The 15,416-nt window shown below is 46.1% G+C and overlaps 1 protein-coding gene across 1 annotated transcript in view; it reads left to right on the top strand.

Annotated features, from left to right (window-relative positions):
• MATN2 (matrilin 2) overlaps positions 1–15,416 on the top strand; it is a 138,643-nt gene that overhangs the window by 74,185 nt on the left and 49,042 nt on the right. Inside the window, exon 5 of the mRNA XM_058668895.1 lies at positions 7,041–7,163. Within this exon, the coding sequence (XP_058524878.1) occupies positions 7,041–7,163 (123 nt within the window). The remainder of the gene's footprint in view (positions 1–7,040; positions 7,164–15,416) is intronic.

The following is a 15,416-nucleotide window of genomic DNA, read 5'->3' as shown; positions in this document are numbered from 1 at the left end:
TTGGCTTGAATGTGTCCAGCTCTTGTCATAGGATTCAAAATTGGCTACGTTGCCATATCAGATCAAGTTACAGCACAGAGCTCGCATGCCACACTTAGCTAAAGATACTTTTACGGACTGGAATATAATATTCATGTGTACAGTTTTTGTGAGTCCTCCGTAATGTGAAATTAACTTTATCCAAAGTGTGACAGAGATGGAGATTGGGTTGCAGCTTACCTCTCTTCTGTTCCCTGCGAGGCCTTCCCCGAGGAGAGGTTTCTGTCTTACTCTGGATTTAGGAAAGAAGGAACTAATGATTGTTAGACACCTCCTGTGAGGCACATGGTTTGCCATCTATATTATCATCTCATGCCACCCCGTGAAGTCATGGTCTCCACTTAATTAATTAGCTCACCTATGACATTTGAATCTCATGAAAGTCATTGAGTGGAAGTCACACAGATCACCCCACTGACTTTAGAGTCAACATTCTTTGCACCTGCATGCCCGCCCCTCCCCACTCCCCAGTGATGATTCAGTCCTTTGTTTTCTCTCTTTTTTTAAAATTTATTTTTATTGGAACGGCAGATTTACAGAGAAAAGGAGAGACAGAGAGAAGGATCTTCCATTTGCTGGTTCACTCCCCAGGTGGCTGCAACAGCCAGAGCTGAGCTGATCCAAAATCTGGAGCCAAGAGCTTCTTCTGGGTCTCTCACACAGGTGCAGGGTCCCAAGGCTTTGGGCCGTCCTTTATTACTTTCCTAGGCCATAATCAGGGAGCTGTGTGGGAAGTGGAGCAGCTGGGACACCAACCAATGCCCATATGGGATCCTGGCACTTGAAGGAGGAAGATTAGCCAACTGAGACATCACACCAGCGCCCCCATTCCTCTGTTTTTAAATCACCCCCTCATCTCTAGCCAACAAAACAATGAAACAAAACAAAACAAAGCAAAACACATTTTCAGCAAAGCCATTTTTGCTCAGATTATGTAAGAGTGGAGCTCTCTGCTCACAGCACGCCTGTCTCCCTGTTCCTGATGATAGAACATACTGTGTATTGTTACCCCTTGGGTTTATTGTCTCTCCCCATCAGTGATGTGTTACTCATTGTGCCACTGTGTGCTCTGCAGTGGGGAAACATTCAGATTGGTAGTGGCTGCCAGTTTCCAGGGTGTCAAAACTCTCGGTAAGGGCATGTCGGGCTCCTGTCACGGCCTTGTCCAAAGCAGAGCTGAGACAAGATGCACTTTATCTATTTTCACGAGTTAATATGAACTGGCTCCGGCATGCTGATGATTCCCCCACTAGCCAGTGAGCTCGCTGTAGGAAGGGATTTATGGTTTCAACCTTTTTCATTTACTGTTGTTTTCCTGGCACTTTGACCAGTTTCATGAATGAATAAATGAATTCAGTCATCCTCATGTTTTTTACATGATTATGTGCCAGTCACCATGCTGAATATTTGAGCTAGAATACTGAAGCAGAGAGAGACATGAGGACATAACTGCCCTCTTCTGACCTGGGGGTTGGACCTGAGATGGTCAGTTGCAAGCTGTACAATGAATTGTAATTGTACCCTCCTGTCACTAACATAGAAGATCTCATTTCTTAAATTTCCTTGATTCTTTCCTTCCTTGGAGCCCCCTCCTGTAGCTATGGCAGGAGACCTCTCACTTTCTTAAATAAATCTTGCTCTGCACACTGGAAAAAATATATAACTGTAGTGAGAACTACAAGGGGGAATTGTCAGGGAAGACTTCACCCCTAATGGCCAGCAAGGTCTCCTGAGAAAGTGGCCTTTTTTTTTTAAGATTTATTTATTTTTATTGCAAAGTCAGAGCAGAGAGGAGAAGAGACAGAGAGGAAGATCTTCCGTCCGATGATTCACTCTCCAAGTGACCTCAACAGCCAGAGCTGTACCGATCTAAAACCAGGATCCAGGAACTTCTTCTAGGTCTCCCACATGGGTGCAGGATCCCAAAGCATTGAGCCATCCTCAGCTGCTTTCCCAGGTCACAAACAGGGAGTTGGATGGGAAGTGGAGCTGCCAGAATTAGAACAGGCGCTCATATGGGATCCCGGCATGTTCAAGATAAGGTCTTTAGCCACTAGGCCACCACACCGGGCCTGAGAAGGTGGTCTTTAAGCTGAATCCTTAAGAATATATGGTGGAGGGCCCGGTGGCGTGGCCTAGCAGCTAAAGTCCTCGCCTTGAACACGCCCCGGGATCCCATATAGGCGCCGGTTCTAATCCCAGCAGCTCCACTTCCCATCCAGCTCCCTGCTTGTGGCCTGGGAAAGCAGTTGAGGACGGCCCAATGCATTGGGACCCTGTACCCGCGTGGGAGACCCGGAAGAGATTCCTGGTTCCCGGCTTTGGATTGGCGCGCATCGGCCCATTGTGGCTCACTTGGGGAGTGAATCATCGGACAGAAGATCTTCCTCTCTGTCTCTCCTCCTCTGTGTATATCTGGCTGTGATAAAATAAATAAATCTTAAAAAAAAAAAGAATATATGGTGGAAAGGAAGAGGTGTGAGTATTCCAGGTAGAAGGCATGCTATGTGCAAAGGTCCTGAAGCATGAGAAGGCTTGATTCAGAGAAAGGGGAGGAGAGCAAGACGAAGAGAGAAAACCTGAGACAGGACAGGTGAGAGATGTATCGTGTCGTGCTCCGAGCAGCACGTGAGAGGCTTTGAGCTTTGTTCTAGGGCAGTGGGAAGAATGGAGGGTTTTAAGCAGAGGAAAAGTGGGAGCAGATTGCTCTGACTACAGGGTGTCAGCAGGCTCAGAGACACAAGAGATCAGTTGGGGGTCCTCATGGTGAGGGGGCTCCATCTGAAGGGTACAACAGAGGGAAGAGCCCCATGGCTCCAAGTTTCTGTTGCCCTTCTTGACCCGGAGGTAAAAAACCAGCTAATCTAAAATTTTGTCTCTGCTAAAGGGATATTAAATATACTGCCCCCAGGAACATCTGTCCATTGAGACAGTGTGCTCTTGGTTGGGCGGACAGAGGTGCTCAAGTCAAAGCTGCACATCCAATGCAGAGCATTACACAGGCACCATGAAGAACAGCAAGGCTGTGAGGTAGAACATGCAGCCTTGGTAACAGAGATGAATTAGGGCCCATCGTAACTGGTTCCTTCCTTCAAATGGCTGCAATGGCTAGAACTGGGCTGGTCTGAAGCTGGGAGCCAGGAGCTTCTTCCATGTCTCTCTCATGTGTGTCCAGGGACCTAAGATCTTGGGCCATCCTTTGCTGCCATCCCCAGGCCATTAGCAGCGAACTGGACCAGAAGTAGAGGAGCTGGGACTTGAACCAGCAGCCAAATAGGATGCTGGCACTACAGGCAGAGAATTAGTGTGCTATGCCATGGTGTCAGTCCAAAGAGGAGAGGTTTTGGTTTTTTTGTTTGTTTGTTTTTTGTAGGTTTTTCTTTGGGCACTTTGAAACCATAACTGTTGGGAGGCAAGACATGCAGGTTTTTGTCATTGTTCATCACTCACTGCATGCAGTAGAACACTTGCTAGACTCTCAAACTAAGACCAACTTAAGGATCAAGTCCTTGCAGTGCTGTGGGTTTAATGCTACATGTTGGAGGAGTCCTATCTGGAGCACCACTGGAGACCAGAGGACTTGGAGAAACGTTCCTGACTGATGTCATAGACCGTGAGTAGAGTCACCAGACAGAGATGGTGGAAGACTGCATTGGGATCAGAGGATCTCTGAATCCACTGCCCTTCCTACGCCCGCCCCTCCGTGGTAGCTTTTATCACCCTTCAAGGAAGTCCTCCCAGGCTATGAGAATAAAAAAAGGGCTGTTTTTTTTCAAAAGTATAAGGAATCATCCAAAAACATCTGCATTTGTTTCAAATGGAACTTGCCACTGCCAGGAAAACAACAAAGTTGTTTGTCAGAACCTAGTCTGTATTTATCCCTTTGTCTTTGTTTAATTAGCTTAATCGTTCCACGGTTCCCTTGGGTCAGTAAAAATCACCCTTGGTCGTAAATTCCCGAACATTCTAAAAGCAGTTTGAAAGGACAGGCCACTAGAAGCCAACTGGCAAGCTTGTGTTCACGGGATGATTCTCCTGGAATTGCACTCACTTAGGAGTCTGGGCCTGTTCTAGCTGTGTAGGGAGAGGAAGGGAGATCAGCCATCTCTCTCAGGATTGCCAACAGGAAACCGGGCTGGGATCTCAGATCATAAATGGGAGGCCAGCTCTGGGCATTTTCTCTTTCCAGGGATATGGGGCCTTTTTATCCATCAAGATCGGTGGCTCTCAGCCTGGCTACATACTGGAGACTTCTGGGAACTTAATTGAACACCATTGCCTGAATCCATGCCCGGCTGATCTGACTTGATAGGCATGAATGTGTGTGTGTGTGTGTGTGTGTGTGTGTGTGTGTGTGTGTGTACATGAGTGCTTTGCATTCAATTTTCAGTAAGTCCCTGGAAGATTCTAATGGCAGCTGGGCTTGGGCACTGCTGCTTCTGTTATAATCTGGGAATTACTATTTGGCTCTGCTACAGGTGCCTCAGCCTGCTTCAAAGGAATATCAAGTTCATGGCCTTTTTCTGCCTACCCTATGGTATGGGGAAGTTTTTTGGGGGAAAAATGTTGTTTCAAGGTCCTGGTTCATTGCTTTTGAAATGCTATTTTCACAAGGGTTCTTTTGCAATATACTGCCCCCTCCTTCCTATAAAAGCTCTCATTGTAAGATCCTGTGAAGGAATTCAAAGCCAGGAGCTGGGAAGTCAGTTGGGTCTCTTGTATGAGTGGCAGGAACCCAGTTTGTTGAGCCATCAACACTGCCTCCAAGGCATTGCATTAACAGGAAGCTGGAGTTGGGAGCAGAGCCAGGAGTCCAACCCACGCACTACAGTTTGAGATGTGGGCATCACAACATCTTTATCACTAAGCCCAATGCCTGCTTTGGAGTTTTATTTTAAAAAATTGTGCACTGCATTTAATAGATGTGCTGAACCAATTCCTATTTTATTTTTGTATCAATGTGATGTATTTATCTTAAAGCATGATAAACTATAGAACTCAGAGATCTGAGATGATACTGAAGCATAGCTATTGGAGTCAGGTTCATCAAGCTTTCTTGGCAAGTGTTTTTTGATCCTACCTGTCAGAGTGATAGCTTTGAATGAGAGAAAATTCTCTTCTTTCATATGCCGAGTCCCTTTCTTGCTTTCTGATTGTCTTCAATTTGAATGGTGAAGCTGCTGGTAGAGCTAGCTAGCTGTTGCACAGTGTCCAAGCTGTTCTCCCTGCTGGGAAACAGTGTGCATGTGGCAGCTTGTCCATGCCAAGGAGAGCCTGGGTCAGTGGTGGCTCCAAGATGTGTTTAATTTTTTCTGTCTCTGCTGCATTCTCCATTCTGCTGTGGTAGAGGCCTTCCCGTAAGTGCACTCCTATGTGGCCTGTGACTACAGAGCCACAGCTCAGTTCTTGTGAACGCAGAATGTTTGGCCAGTGTAAGACTGCTCCAGCCTTTCCTTTGCACCCAGACCAGCATTCTCAGTGCAGACACATAGAAGGTGCGCAAAATGATCATGAAATTTATTCAGAAGTTGAGAATGGGAACACATAAACATGCATGGGCATGGAGTGCCCCACGCAGAAATACCCGCCACAAGTGAGCAGTGGGCCAGAAGGTTACAGGAAGAGAAAAAGGGGTGGGGGAGGGGAGAACGGGGGCTCAAGCAGCACCTCCAGCTATTTAATTTTTAAAAGCTTTGTTTATTTTTATTGGAAAGGCAGATTTATAGAGAGGAGAGACAGAGAGAAAGATCTTCCATCTGCTGGTTCACTCCCTAGGTGGCTGCAATGGCTGGAGCTGAGCTGATCCAAGGCCAGGAGCTAGAAGCTTCTTCTTCCAGGTCTTCCACACAGGGGGAGTGCTCCAAAGTTTGGGCCATCCTGAACAGGAAGTTGAGCAGCCAGGTGGAGGGTGTCAATGCTTTGGGCCATTCTGAACGGGAAGTCAAGCAACCAGGACACGAACCAGTGCCCATGTGAGATCCCAGCAGTGGCAAGGGGAAGATTAGCCTATTGAGCCATTGTACCGTGCCCTGGAGTGCCCCTTTTTGGTTTCATTTGTGAGATCAGGAGTAGTGCATCTCTAGGCATGAACCCACGTAGGAATCACATGGCACTTGCACAAGTTCCATGTGGTGCTTAATAACTGTGTCTTCCTGATGCCCCTCCCCCCACTTAGGTCCCTGATGCAGCAGACACACCCCAGGAAGGGGGGCATTTTGATGGATGAGTAGGGTGATAGACTTATCCTTAGCAAAACTAAACTACCTGCCTATTCCTCATCAAGACAACCAATAGCTGCCCATCCATCTCTCCCCTGGGGAATCTCTGGGGCCCAGTGTCTTCATTTTCCCCTCCGGTTCCTGGGGTGAATAAACAGAGTACCACATGTCCTTCCCCAAAGCCTCCATTAGACAAAGGCGTAAGGAAAGTATGTCCAGAAGGAGAGATTTGGACTTCGGCGCTCGAGGCTATTTTTAGTCTTGCCCTGTTTCCATGAGGGTGGCAGTTCCTTTGGCTAGGGTCCCTCTGCTGCCCTGTCTGCAGAATGTCAAAAAGACGGTGCTGGATGATCTTGGGGGTGAATCAGGGCAACTGTGGTGATGAGGCACTTTGTGTTCCAAGGAATGGGAATGGAGCCTGATGCCAGCAAGAGCAAGCACTTGGTTCCATTGTGTTCTCAGAGCACACCGTGTGCACACCGATTAAACATGATTTGATGCATCTCATAGAGGTGCCGAATAATTTCAACTTTGGAAAAATGTAGATATTTATAAGTACTCATTTAAAAATATTAAAATACCCTCATGTGACCCCTGGCTGCCTCTGAGTGGTAGGATTACAGGTGCATTTCCTTTGTAAAAATGTTTCTCTGTTTTCTGAATGTTCTGCCTCGAGCACAAATGAGCCGCCCTGGAGTCATCTCAGTTGACTTAGCGTGTGCCATGACGTCCCTCGGGTGCCGCCATCCACGGTCAGGTTCTAACCTTGCCATTTTGCCTCAGTCCAGGATCTGTGTGCTACGGAGGACCATGCCTGCGAGCAGCTGTGTGTGAATGTGCCCGGCTCCTTTGTCTGCCAGTGCTACGGTGGCTACACCTTGGCTGAGGATGGGAAAAAGTGTGTGGGTGAGTATCCTCCAGTCTTGCTGAGCGAGGACCTATAAGCCAAGCCTGGCAAAAAGGCAGGGCCTGCTCCCCAGGCACCTCCTGCATCTCCGGGTCCTCTCTCCTGGCTTCCCACCAAGTGCTTGGTTCTCTGCTCTAGCTGTTGCGCAGAGTTTGAACAGGAAAGATTTCATTTATGACAAAAGTGAACATTTTCTCATTCTGGGGCCTCAGCAAAAGGCAGCTGTAGGATAATCTAAGGTGGTGTAAGTGGCTGTCCCTGCTTCGCTTGAAAAGCGTTTGGAGGGTGTGTTTGAGAAGGTCTGGCTTATGTAGAGCTCTTGTGTTCTGCCTGCCATTCACTGGGTGATGGGTGCAGGTGCCGTGGGGGCTTGTGGCTCAGTGAGAGGCCCCAGGGACTGCCAGACGTGTGGATGCAGCTCTGTGTGCTAAGGCTGCATGATCAGAGAAGACAAGCATGGCTCCCATGTCAGGCCCGGCTCAGGAATCTCCCAGACATACTTAACCTCAATCACACACTTAGAGTTAGCTGCTTGCACTTCCATCCCGGGTGACCAGGTGACAGGTAGGAGAGGTGGGTAGTATGTGATTTCTTCAGTCGTGGTTCCCTCTACAGCCGCAGAGCAGGTCAGCAATTCCCTGATGTGTGTGCAGTAACTCCTGGTTGTCCACAAAGCCCTTGCAGCTTGGATGCTCTTAAAGCCAGTGTGTGGCACAACGGGTTAAGTTGCCACTTATGATGCCAGCATCCCCTATGAATACCAGTTCAAGTCCTAGCTGCTCTACTGATCAGTTCCCTGTTCATGGGTCTGGGAAAGCAGTGGGAGAAGGCCCAAGTGCTTGGACTCTGCCAACCACATGGGAGGCCTAGATGGAGTCTGAGTCTGCTACAGCAGCCTGGCCCAGCCTCAGCTGTTGTAGCCATTTGGAGAGTGAACCAAGTACGTGTATTCTCTCTAGCTCTCTTTCTGCCTCTGTGTCTTCCTCCCTCCCTCTCTCCCTGTAACTCTTTAAAACGATATGCATACATTCTTAAGATTTATTTGTATATATTCTTAAGATTTATTTAATTTGCACTAGTCCTTTTTAAAATTTTTTAAAGATTTATTTTTTTATTTGATATTAAGATTTTTAAAGTTTTATTTTTATTGGAAAGTCAGATATACAAAGAGGAGGAGAGACAGAAAGGAAGATCTTCCATCCAATGATTCACTCCCCAAGTAGCCGCAATGGCTGTAGCTAAGCCGATCTGAAGCCAAGAGCCAGGAGCCAGGCACTTCATTCGGGTCTATCATGTGGGCACAGGGTCTCAAGTCTTTGGGCCATCTTCAGTTATTTTCTCAGGCCACAGCAGGGAGCTGGATGGGAAACTGGCCTCCAGGACATGAACCAGCACCCATATGGGTTCCCGATGCATGCAAGGAGAGGACTTTAGCCACTAGGCTATGGCACCAGGCCCTCTATGACTAGTCTTTACACCAACAAACATGCCTCATGAGTAGCACGTGTTCAATCAGTTATGCTGGATGCTTAGGAGAGAGCAAGTCCGAAATCTCAGGATCTGACCACCATCAGAACTGGCCCCTAGGTTTTCTTATGCTTTTTCGGACCCACAGCCCATTGTTGTCAGGGGCCCTGTTGGGTCCTGCTGCTCATGGTGCTTGCTTGTTTTTTTGCCCATAGGCTTATGTTTTTCCAGCATACTTTGCTTCTTAACTAGGGACATGAAAGCTAAAAAGCAACAAAACAAGAAGATAGTAGGCTGGCATTCACAGGGGAATGATAGAGAATCATGGGTTGGGTTGACTTTACACACTCCTGGGGACCAGAACCACCCTTACCCATGGGCCATGCAAGGAACTGGTCTCCTATGACCATGGTTTTGTTCAGTTTTTCTTTAATTTGCTGCTGGGGACCATGACCAGGTGGTAAGGTGCCATGTTACTAACAAAAAGAAAGTCAACATATGGATACCAATTATCATTATTGCTTTGTTTTTTCACTATATGGGCAGTAATACCAAAGTACTTAAATAAGAGGAAAATCACTACTGACCATTGGCTGTATTTTCTGTCAGATTGTTCCCCAGATAGATATCTATTTCCAAACATTTTGTTAATGAATAGAAAATTCAGACTGGGACTTTTAACAGGATGCGGTCCAGTTCCTTCTTTCCATCCGCCTATTCTGTTCAAAGGGTTTGCTGAGTGTAAACTAGGTAAAATTCCTCCCAAGGTTTTACAATGTATTGCTGTCAGACTGGGTTGTCCAACTGGCACTGGACAGATCAGCCAGTGTAGCCATTCAGTTCTGGGCAGAGAGAATTCTACCAGGGAGCTTCCTGGGGAAGGGGTAGTAGGGTGGGAAGGCTGAGACCACCTGTCAAGATGGGCAGGGCTTCGCAGTGTCAAATACTGGGCTGCTTCCAAGACAGAACCTTTGCTTTTTCTGAAATATGACAGGCAAGAGAACTTCCAGGCTGGGTTAAGGTTAATATCATGCACCAACAAGACCAAAGGGAACAGACTTCAGAGAGAAGGCCACCACGTTGAATCGTTGGTACGTTTTAGCAAACATTTCAGAACTCTCTGCCAGAACTCATGCTAGGCTTCTAAGAAGAAAACTAGGAAGCCATTGCTAGTCATCAAGGAGGAAAGATCAGAGTTCAGAGGTTGAAGATCAGGTTCTGAGTGATGACAGCCCTTCTAAAGTGTTCATTTGAAAACCCGTGTTAGACAACAGCCGTGTCTGGCTGCTGGTGAATTGATGTGAAGGGTTTTGCCTTTCAACGCTTCAGAGCCATGGTTCTAGGATGTGACTCATCTCAGAGTGATGGCTGTGAGCCCCGGGCAGATGCAGTTCTTAGCCACTGACTGAGGACTTCATACAACATTTCCACATGTTTAACTTAGTGGAATGCTGCATTCAACTGCCAGAGTCCCACCCGCCTGAGTGGTCCATTCACTTGGGAGACAGTGCTGGCTTTATCTCCACCTCCAGGCGCTCCACGCAAGATCGCCCACTCCCTGAAACCCCCTCTTGTGCTTTGGGGAGTCCCTGCATTAGTGATTCATCCACTGCCACCAAAGCTACGTGCGTGACCATCCAAAACTGTGTATCTTTTATTTTTTTCAAAGAACATTTTTTATCTCTGAGGGTGAATTTTCCGCTGGCCTTGCACATCTGGTGTTACTGACTGCTTTATTATGGCGCAGAAAAGCTGGTGAGCTGAGTCTGGGGTCGTGTCCTGGTGGTGAGGGTGATTTACAGGGCCAGACACAGTGGTGAGAGTCGAACTGAAGTTTTTTTGAAGTAAGAAAAAGAAATTGTGGGCAAACAAAGGGGCTGGTAAAAATGAAGACCAAGCCACTGAGTTGTCACAGTCTAGGGTTTTTTTGGCTTGTCTTTACGATGGTGTCTCCAAGGAACAAAGGTAGTGATTATCTATTAGTGACTTTGAAGGCTGGGGCCATCTTCCTGGAGCCCTTTCTGGCTTATTTTTATGGAAACCTAGATCTGGTCACCGTTGATAAGTATTTGCTCCAAGAAGCTACCTTCTTTTGTTTAGTGTGTACATGCTGGCCAAGGAGCTGTGGGCTGGTGTTAGTCTGGCCTGTTCTTAGTGCCAGGCTCCTTCAGGGTTTTGCATCAGGCTGTGTCTCCCCTGCGCAAGCTGCTTGTGGACTCTCAGGGTTGTACTTTGTTCCTCATCTCATGCAGAGAGGGGCTGGCCACACACATGTTTTCCTTATTCATTGACTGCTGTGAAGTGACTGCTCCCAAACTCAAGCATTCATGTCTGTAGAATAAAATCTCTTCCCCTTAATTACAAAATCCTCTTTTGCTTATTTTTTTGAAAACGCTGATGTATAAATGTGTACCAATCAAAGCTTGAAGTTGCTTCTTCCAGTCCCACTTCCTGGAGCTCACCACTGCCAACAGCTTACCTTATGCTTCCCTCCTTTGTTTTTCTTTCTCCTTTTTCTGGTATTTAAAAAACATGTGTTTATTTATTTATTTGAAAGGCAGAGTTACAGAGAAAGGGGAAGAGACAAAGATCTTACATCTGTTGGTTCACTTCCCTAGTGGCAGCCATGGGCAGGGGTAGACTGTGGCCAGGAGCAGGGAGCTCCATCGGGGTCTCCTACATGGTGGCAGCGGACCCGGTTCTTGGGTCACTTTCTGCTGCCTTCCCAGTGCATTAAGAGGAAATTGGATTGGAAGCAGAAGAGACAAAATTCAAAGCTGCACTTGTGAGTGTTAACCATAACACTAGGTCCCCATCCATCCTTTCTTCTTAGGATAGAATTTGCTTGTCATTGCCTTCTAGGGTTTAGTGTGAAGTCTTGCACAGTAACTGATGAATAAATGGTTGTGAAGCAAATGGATGACATTTGGATATCTTTTGACCCTCAAAATCCACCTGACCTGGTTAGGAGACTGTGTGATAAACTACATATATTGATGTTACTAAGTCCCATGACGCATTTGAAATTCTCTATTATGACAACCTCAAGAGGTGGGTACTACCGATGTATGCATTTTACAAGTCTCCTAACCTCTTTCTGTTTCAGTTATATCATCTGAAGTTGAGGTTAATATCTACCCCAAAGGATGAAGTGAGTTACTTTGTGTAAAGCACTTAGAATAGTGCTATACAAGTGCTTGTTGTTAATATTTCCACCATTGCCATGTCTCATAGACAAAAACTAATCAGCATTTACTGAGTCTAAACTAATATATCATTTTTTATTTGTTATTTTCTTATGAACGCTTGCATTTGCTAATACGCCAAACTAGTACGCACACTTATTAATTAGCATGGGGATTTAAGATGCTTCACCACTACCCTCAAAACTTTCTCCCGGGGCAGGTGTTTGTACCAGGTATTAATTAGCTCACTGGTTAGAATGCCCACATGCCACAGTGCAGTCCCTGGATTCACAACCTACCCCCAGCACCTGACTCCACCTTCCTGCTGCTGTGGACTCTGGAAGGACAGTGGTGTTGGCTCAAGCAGCAGGGTCTCTGCCACCTGTACAGAAGACCTGCACTGAGTTTTTGGCTTTGGTCCTGGCTTGGCCTGGGCCACTCTGAGTGTTTGGTTGGAGTGGTTGGAGGGAGGGAGGGGATGGAGTAGAGGGATGGTGTGGACCAACACGTACAAACCCCTAGTTTTCTGTCTCCTTGCCTCTCAAATAATTACTTAAAGGAATTTAAAAAGAATATCAATTTATTTTTATTGGAAAGGCAGATACACAGAGAAGAAGACAGAGACAGAGAGGAAGATCTTCTGCTCTTCCCCATGGGTGCAGGGTCCTAAGGCTTTGGGCTGTTCTTGACCGCTTTCCCAGGCCACAAGCAGGGAGCTGAATGGGAAGCAGGGCCACAGGGACACAAACCGGTGTCCATATAGGATACGGGTGTGCAAGGTGGGGACTTCAGCTACCAGCCTACTGTGCCAGGCCCAGCAGGCTGGATTCTTATGGGATCTCTGCTCTTATAAGCTTGCCCGCTGGCACAGGCACCTGTGTTCACATGGCCCACTTGTGTGTGTGTGACCACTGGTGTCCTTCTTTTGTACCTGGATTTCTGCTTCTAGAGACACTGCCAGGCTGGATTAGAGCCACTCTCACAGCCTCATTTTAACCTAATTATTGTTTAACCCCCTAAGCCCCATGTTAACAATTCTGTAAATATTTCAATGACCATCATTGTTATTTCAAAGTTAACACAAGTGGCATGATGGTTGCTCAATTTAAATTTTTGTAGGTGCCCTATTTATATAGGACAATGGGACATGAAGAGTTAAGTCCCTATCTCCGAATAGAGTCACATTCCGTGGTATTAGAGCTTCATTTGTGGAGGGGACGCAGTACAGTCTGAAAGACTCCTCTGTTATTATTAAAAGCACTCAGAAACTGTATCTGAGATTTTAAATCCTGCATATTAGAAAGCCAGTCTTGCTTTTTGGAGAAGAGAGGTTTTTCTGTGCCTGACTTTGCCTGTTTAGTATATTCCAAGCAAAAATACATGTTGTGCCATGTTCCTAACTACTAGGTTGGCCCTTTCTTGCTTTGTTCCCAACCAACTTTAGAATCCAAACATTCCTCTTTAAAATTCCCTGTGTCTGCAGGCTGATCCCTGCTGAGAAAATCCTTGGAATGTAACCAGATTATAAATCAGAAACTGTCTATCTCGGGTTTTATTACCTGGCAGCAAAGTATGGGTAATCCTTGCAGACAGCTGAGTGATATACCGCCCATTGGCCAGAGCCTGAGTGTGGCACCATGAGCCTCCGGCGCAGGGATCTGAGGATTCTGTATTCTGGAGAGCCCAAGAACTCCAGCCAGAGCACCACTGCACTCTTTCTGCGTGTAATACACCAGAAAGAGCTGCTAACAGATTCTGTGGAAGTAGATGAGGACTTGGCACAGAAAACTGTCTCCAATTACACGTTGAGGTCACCTCCATATATTTGTTTCCCCTAACCTGGGCCTCTTTTTTTCACAAGTACAAATTTTGCAACCAAGAAGTTGTGCCAAGAACCTAAAACATTTGGCCAAGCATGTCAGAGTTGAATGGACTGGGGCTCTAGTGACCTTTGAACAACTTGCATGTTCGTGAACCTGGATGTGGGCTCTTCCTTATCCAGCCGCCACGCCAGTGGCTTTCTCTGCTGTCCTCAGTGCTCTGGTGGCACGTCGGTGGACAGCTCTCATGTCTAGGTGGGGGATTTCTGCAGACTGGGGTCTCAGACCCAGAAATGCTGGAATCTTGCCTTGTCTTCCACTCCCCAGAGAGCTGTGCAGACAAAGAACAGAAGCACCAATGAGAACCTAAGACCTCAGAGAAGCCATCCTCACCCAAGAAATTGGGCCTGGAAAACACCATTCACAAAGAGAAATTTCTTTTTCTTTTTAAAATTACATATCTAAACCTACCATAAAAAGAAAAAAAAAGCTTTAATCTGAAGCAGATGTATACCTTTAATAAAAATTAATTGTAATTCTTTTTAAAATGCTAATTTTAAGTTGATCGGAAGAAAAAAATGTAAGTGTAAGATTTTAATATCTTTCTTTCATAAGCCATACCCATAACATGTTTAGTATTTTCAGTTTGGGTTTCTTTAAGTTGAAATAAGGATTTGAAGACCGTGCAAAGCAATACAGGGCAAACTCCTGATAAGTTTTAATGAAAATTTTCCATATATATATTTTTGTTGTTGCTGAGAGGGGGAGAGAGCAAGAGAGCACCTACACTGCTACCCACTGATTCATTCCTGCAACATCCAGGAGCCAGGAACTCAATCCAGATGTCCCATGTGGGAAGCAGCTCCCCCTCCCTTTCCCCACTGCTGCCCTCGCCAGCAGCTCTCCTAATTGCCTCCCAGGATTTGCGCTGGTGATAAGTTAGACTCATAACTCAGAGCCAGGACTCGAATCCAGACACTCCGATATGGGATGTTCTTAACGCCCTTCCCATTTTCCTGATGTTTTATACTCATTTCATACATGCCAGATTTTACAGCAGTTTGGGTTAGTGTATTGCCTGAAATCCTTGCAAAGTTCTCAACTTAGATTTTAGTTTTTAGAAACTTATGTTCTGTTAGTGCTTATACATTATTGATTTTGTTAAAGTAATTACAGTAATCTTACAAATGGCATAAAGACAAAATAACTTTTTGCAACAGAAGCTGTCACATTTTAGCATTCATTGAAATCACTTGCACAGCTTATTAAAAGGTGTATTCCTGGGCCCTTTGCCCAGACATCTGGAAGGGAGCCTGAGAGTTGGTACTACTGATTACACCCTAAGCAATGGTTGATGCAGCATGTTCATGGCCCACATTCGGAGAAATAATACTTTACTACTTCTTGAAAGTTTATTTTTATTTGAAAGGCAGATTTTACAGAGAAAGAGAGGAGAAACAAAGAGAGATCTTCCAACTGCTGGTTCATTCCTCAAATGGCCACAATGGCTGGAGCTGAGCCAATCCATAGCCAGGAGTCAGGAGCTTCTGCCAGGTCTCTCATGTGGGTGCAGGGTCCCAAAGACTTGAACCATCCTCTGCTGCTTTCCCAGGCTGTTAGCAGGGAGCTGGATTGGAAGTGGAGCAGTGGGACTCAAACTGGTGCTGAGTACTAAATATAGAATGCGGAGTACAGAATATAGAATGCTGGCACCATAGAGGGAGGATTAGTTTGCTATTCCTCTATGCCACTATGTCACTCTGAGAACTAACACTTTATG

The sequence above is a fragment of the Ochotona princeps genome, chromosome 9 (genome assembly GCF_030435755.1).
Source record: "Ochotona princeps isolate mOchPri1 chromosome 9, mOchPri1.hap1, whole genome shotgun sequence".
Classification (NCBI taxonomy): Eukaryota; Metazoa; Chordata; class Mammalia; order Lagomorpha; family Ochotonidae; genus Ochotona; species Ochotona princeps.
This window is presented reverse-complemented; position numbering and strand designations above follow the sequence as displayed.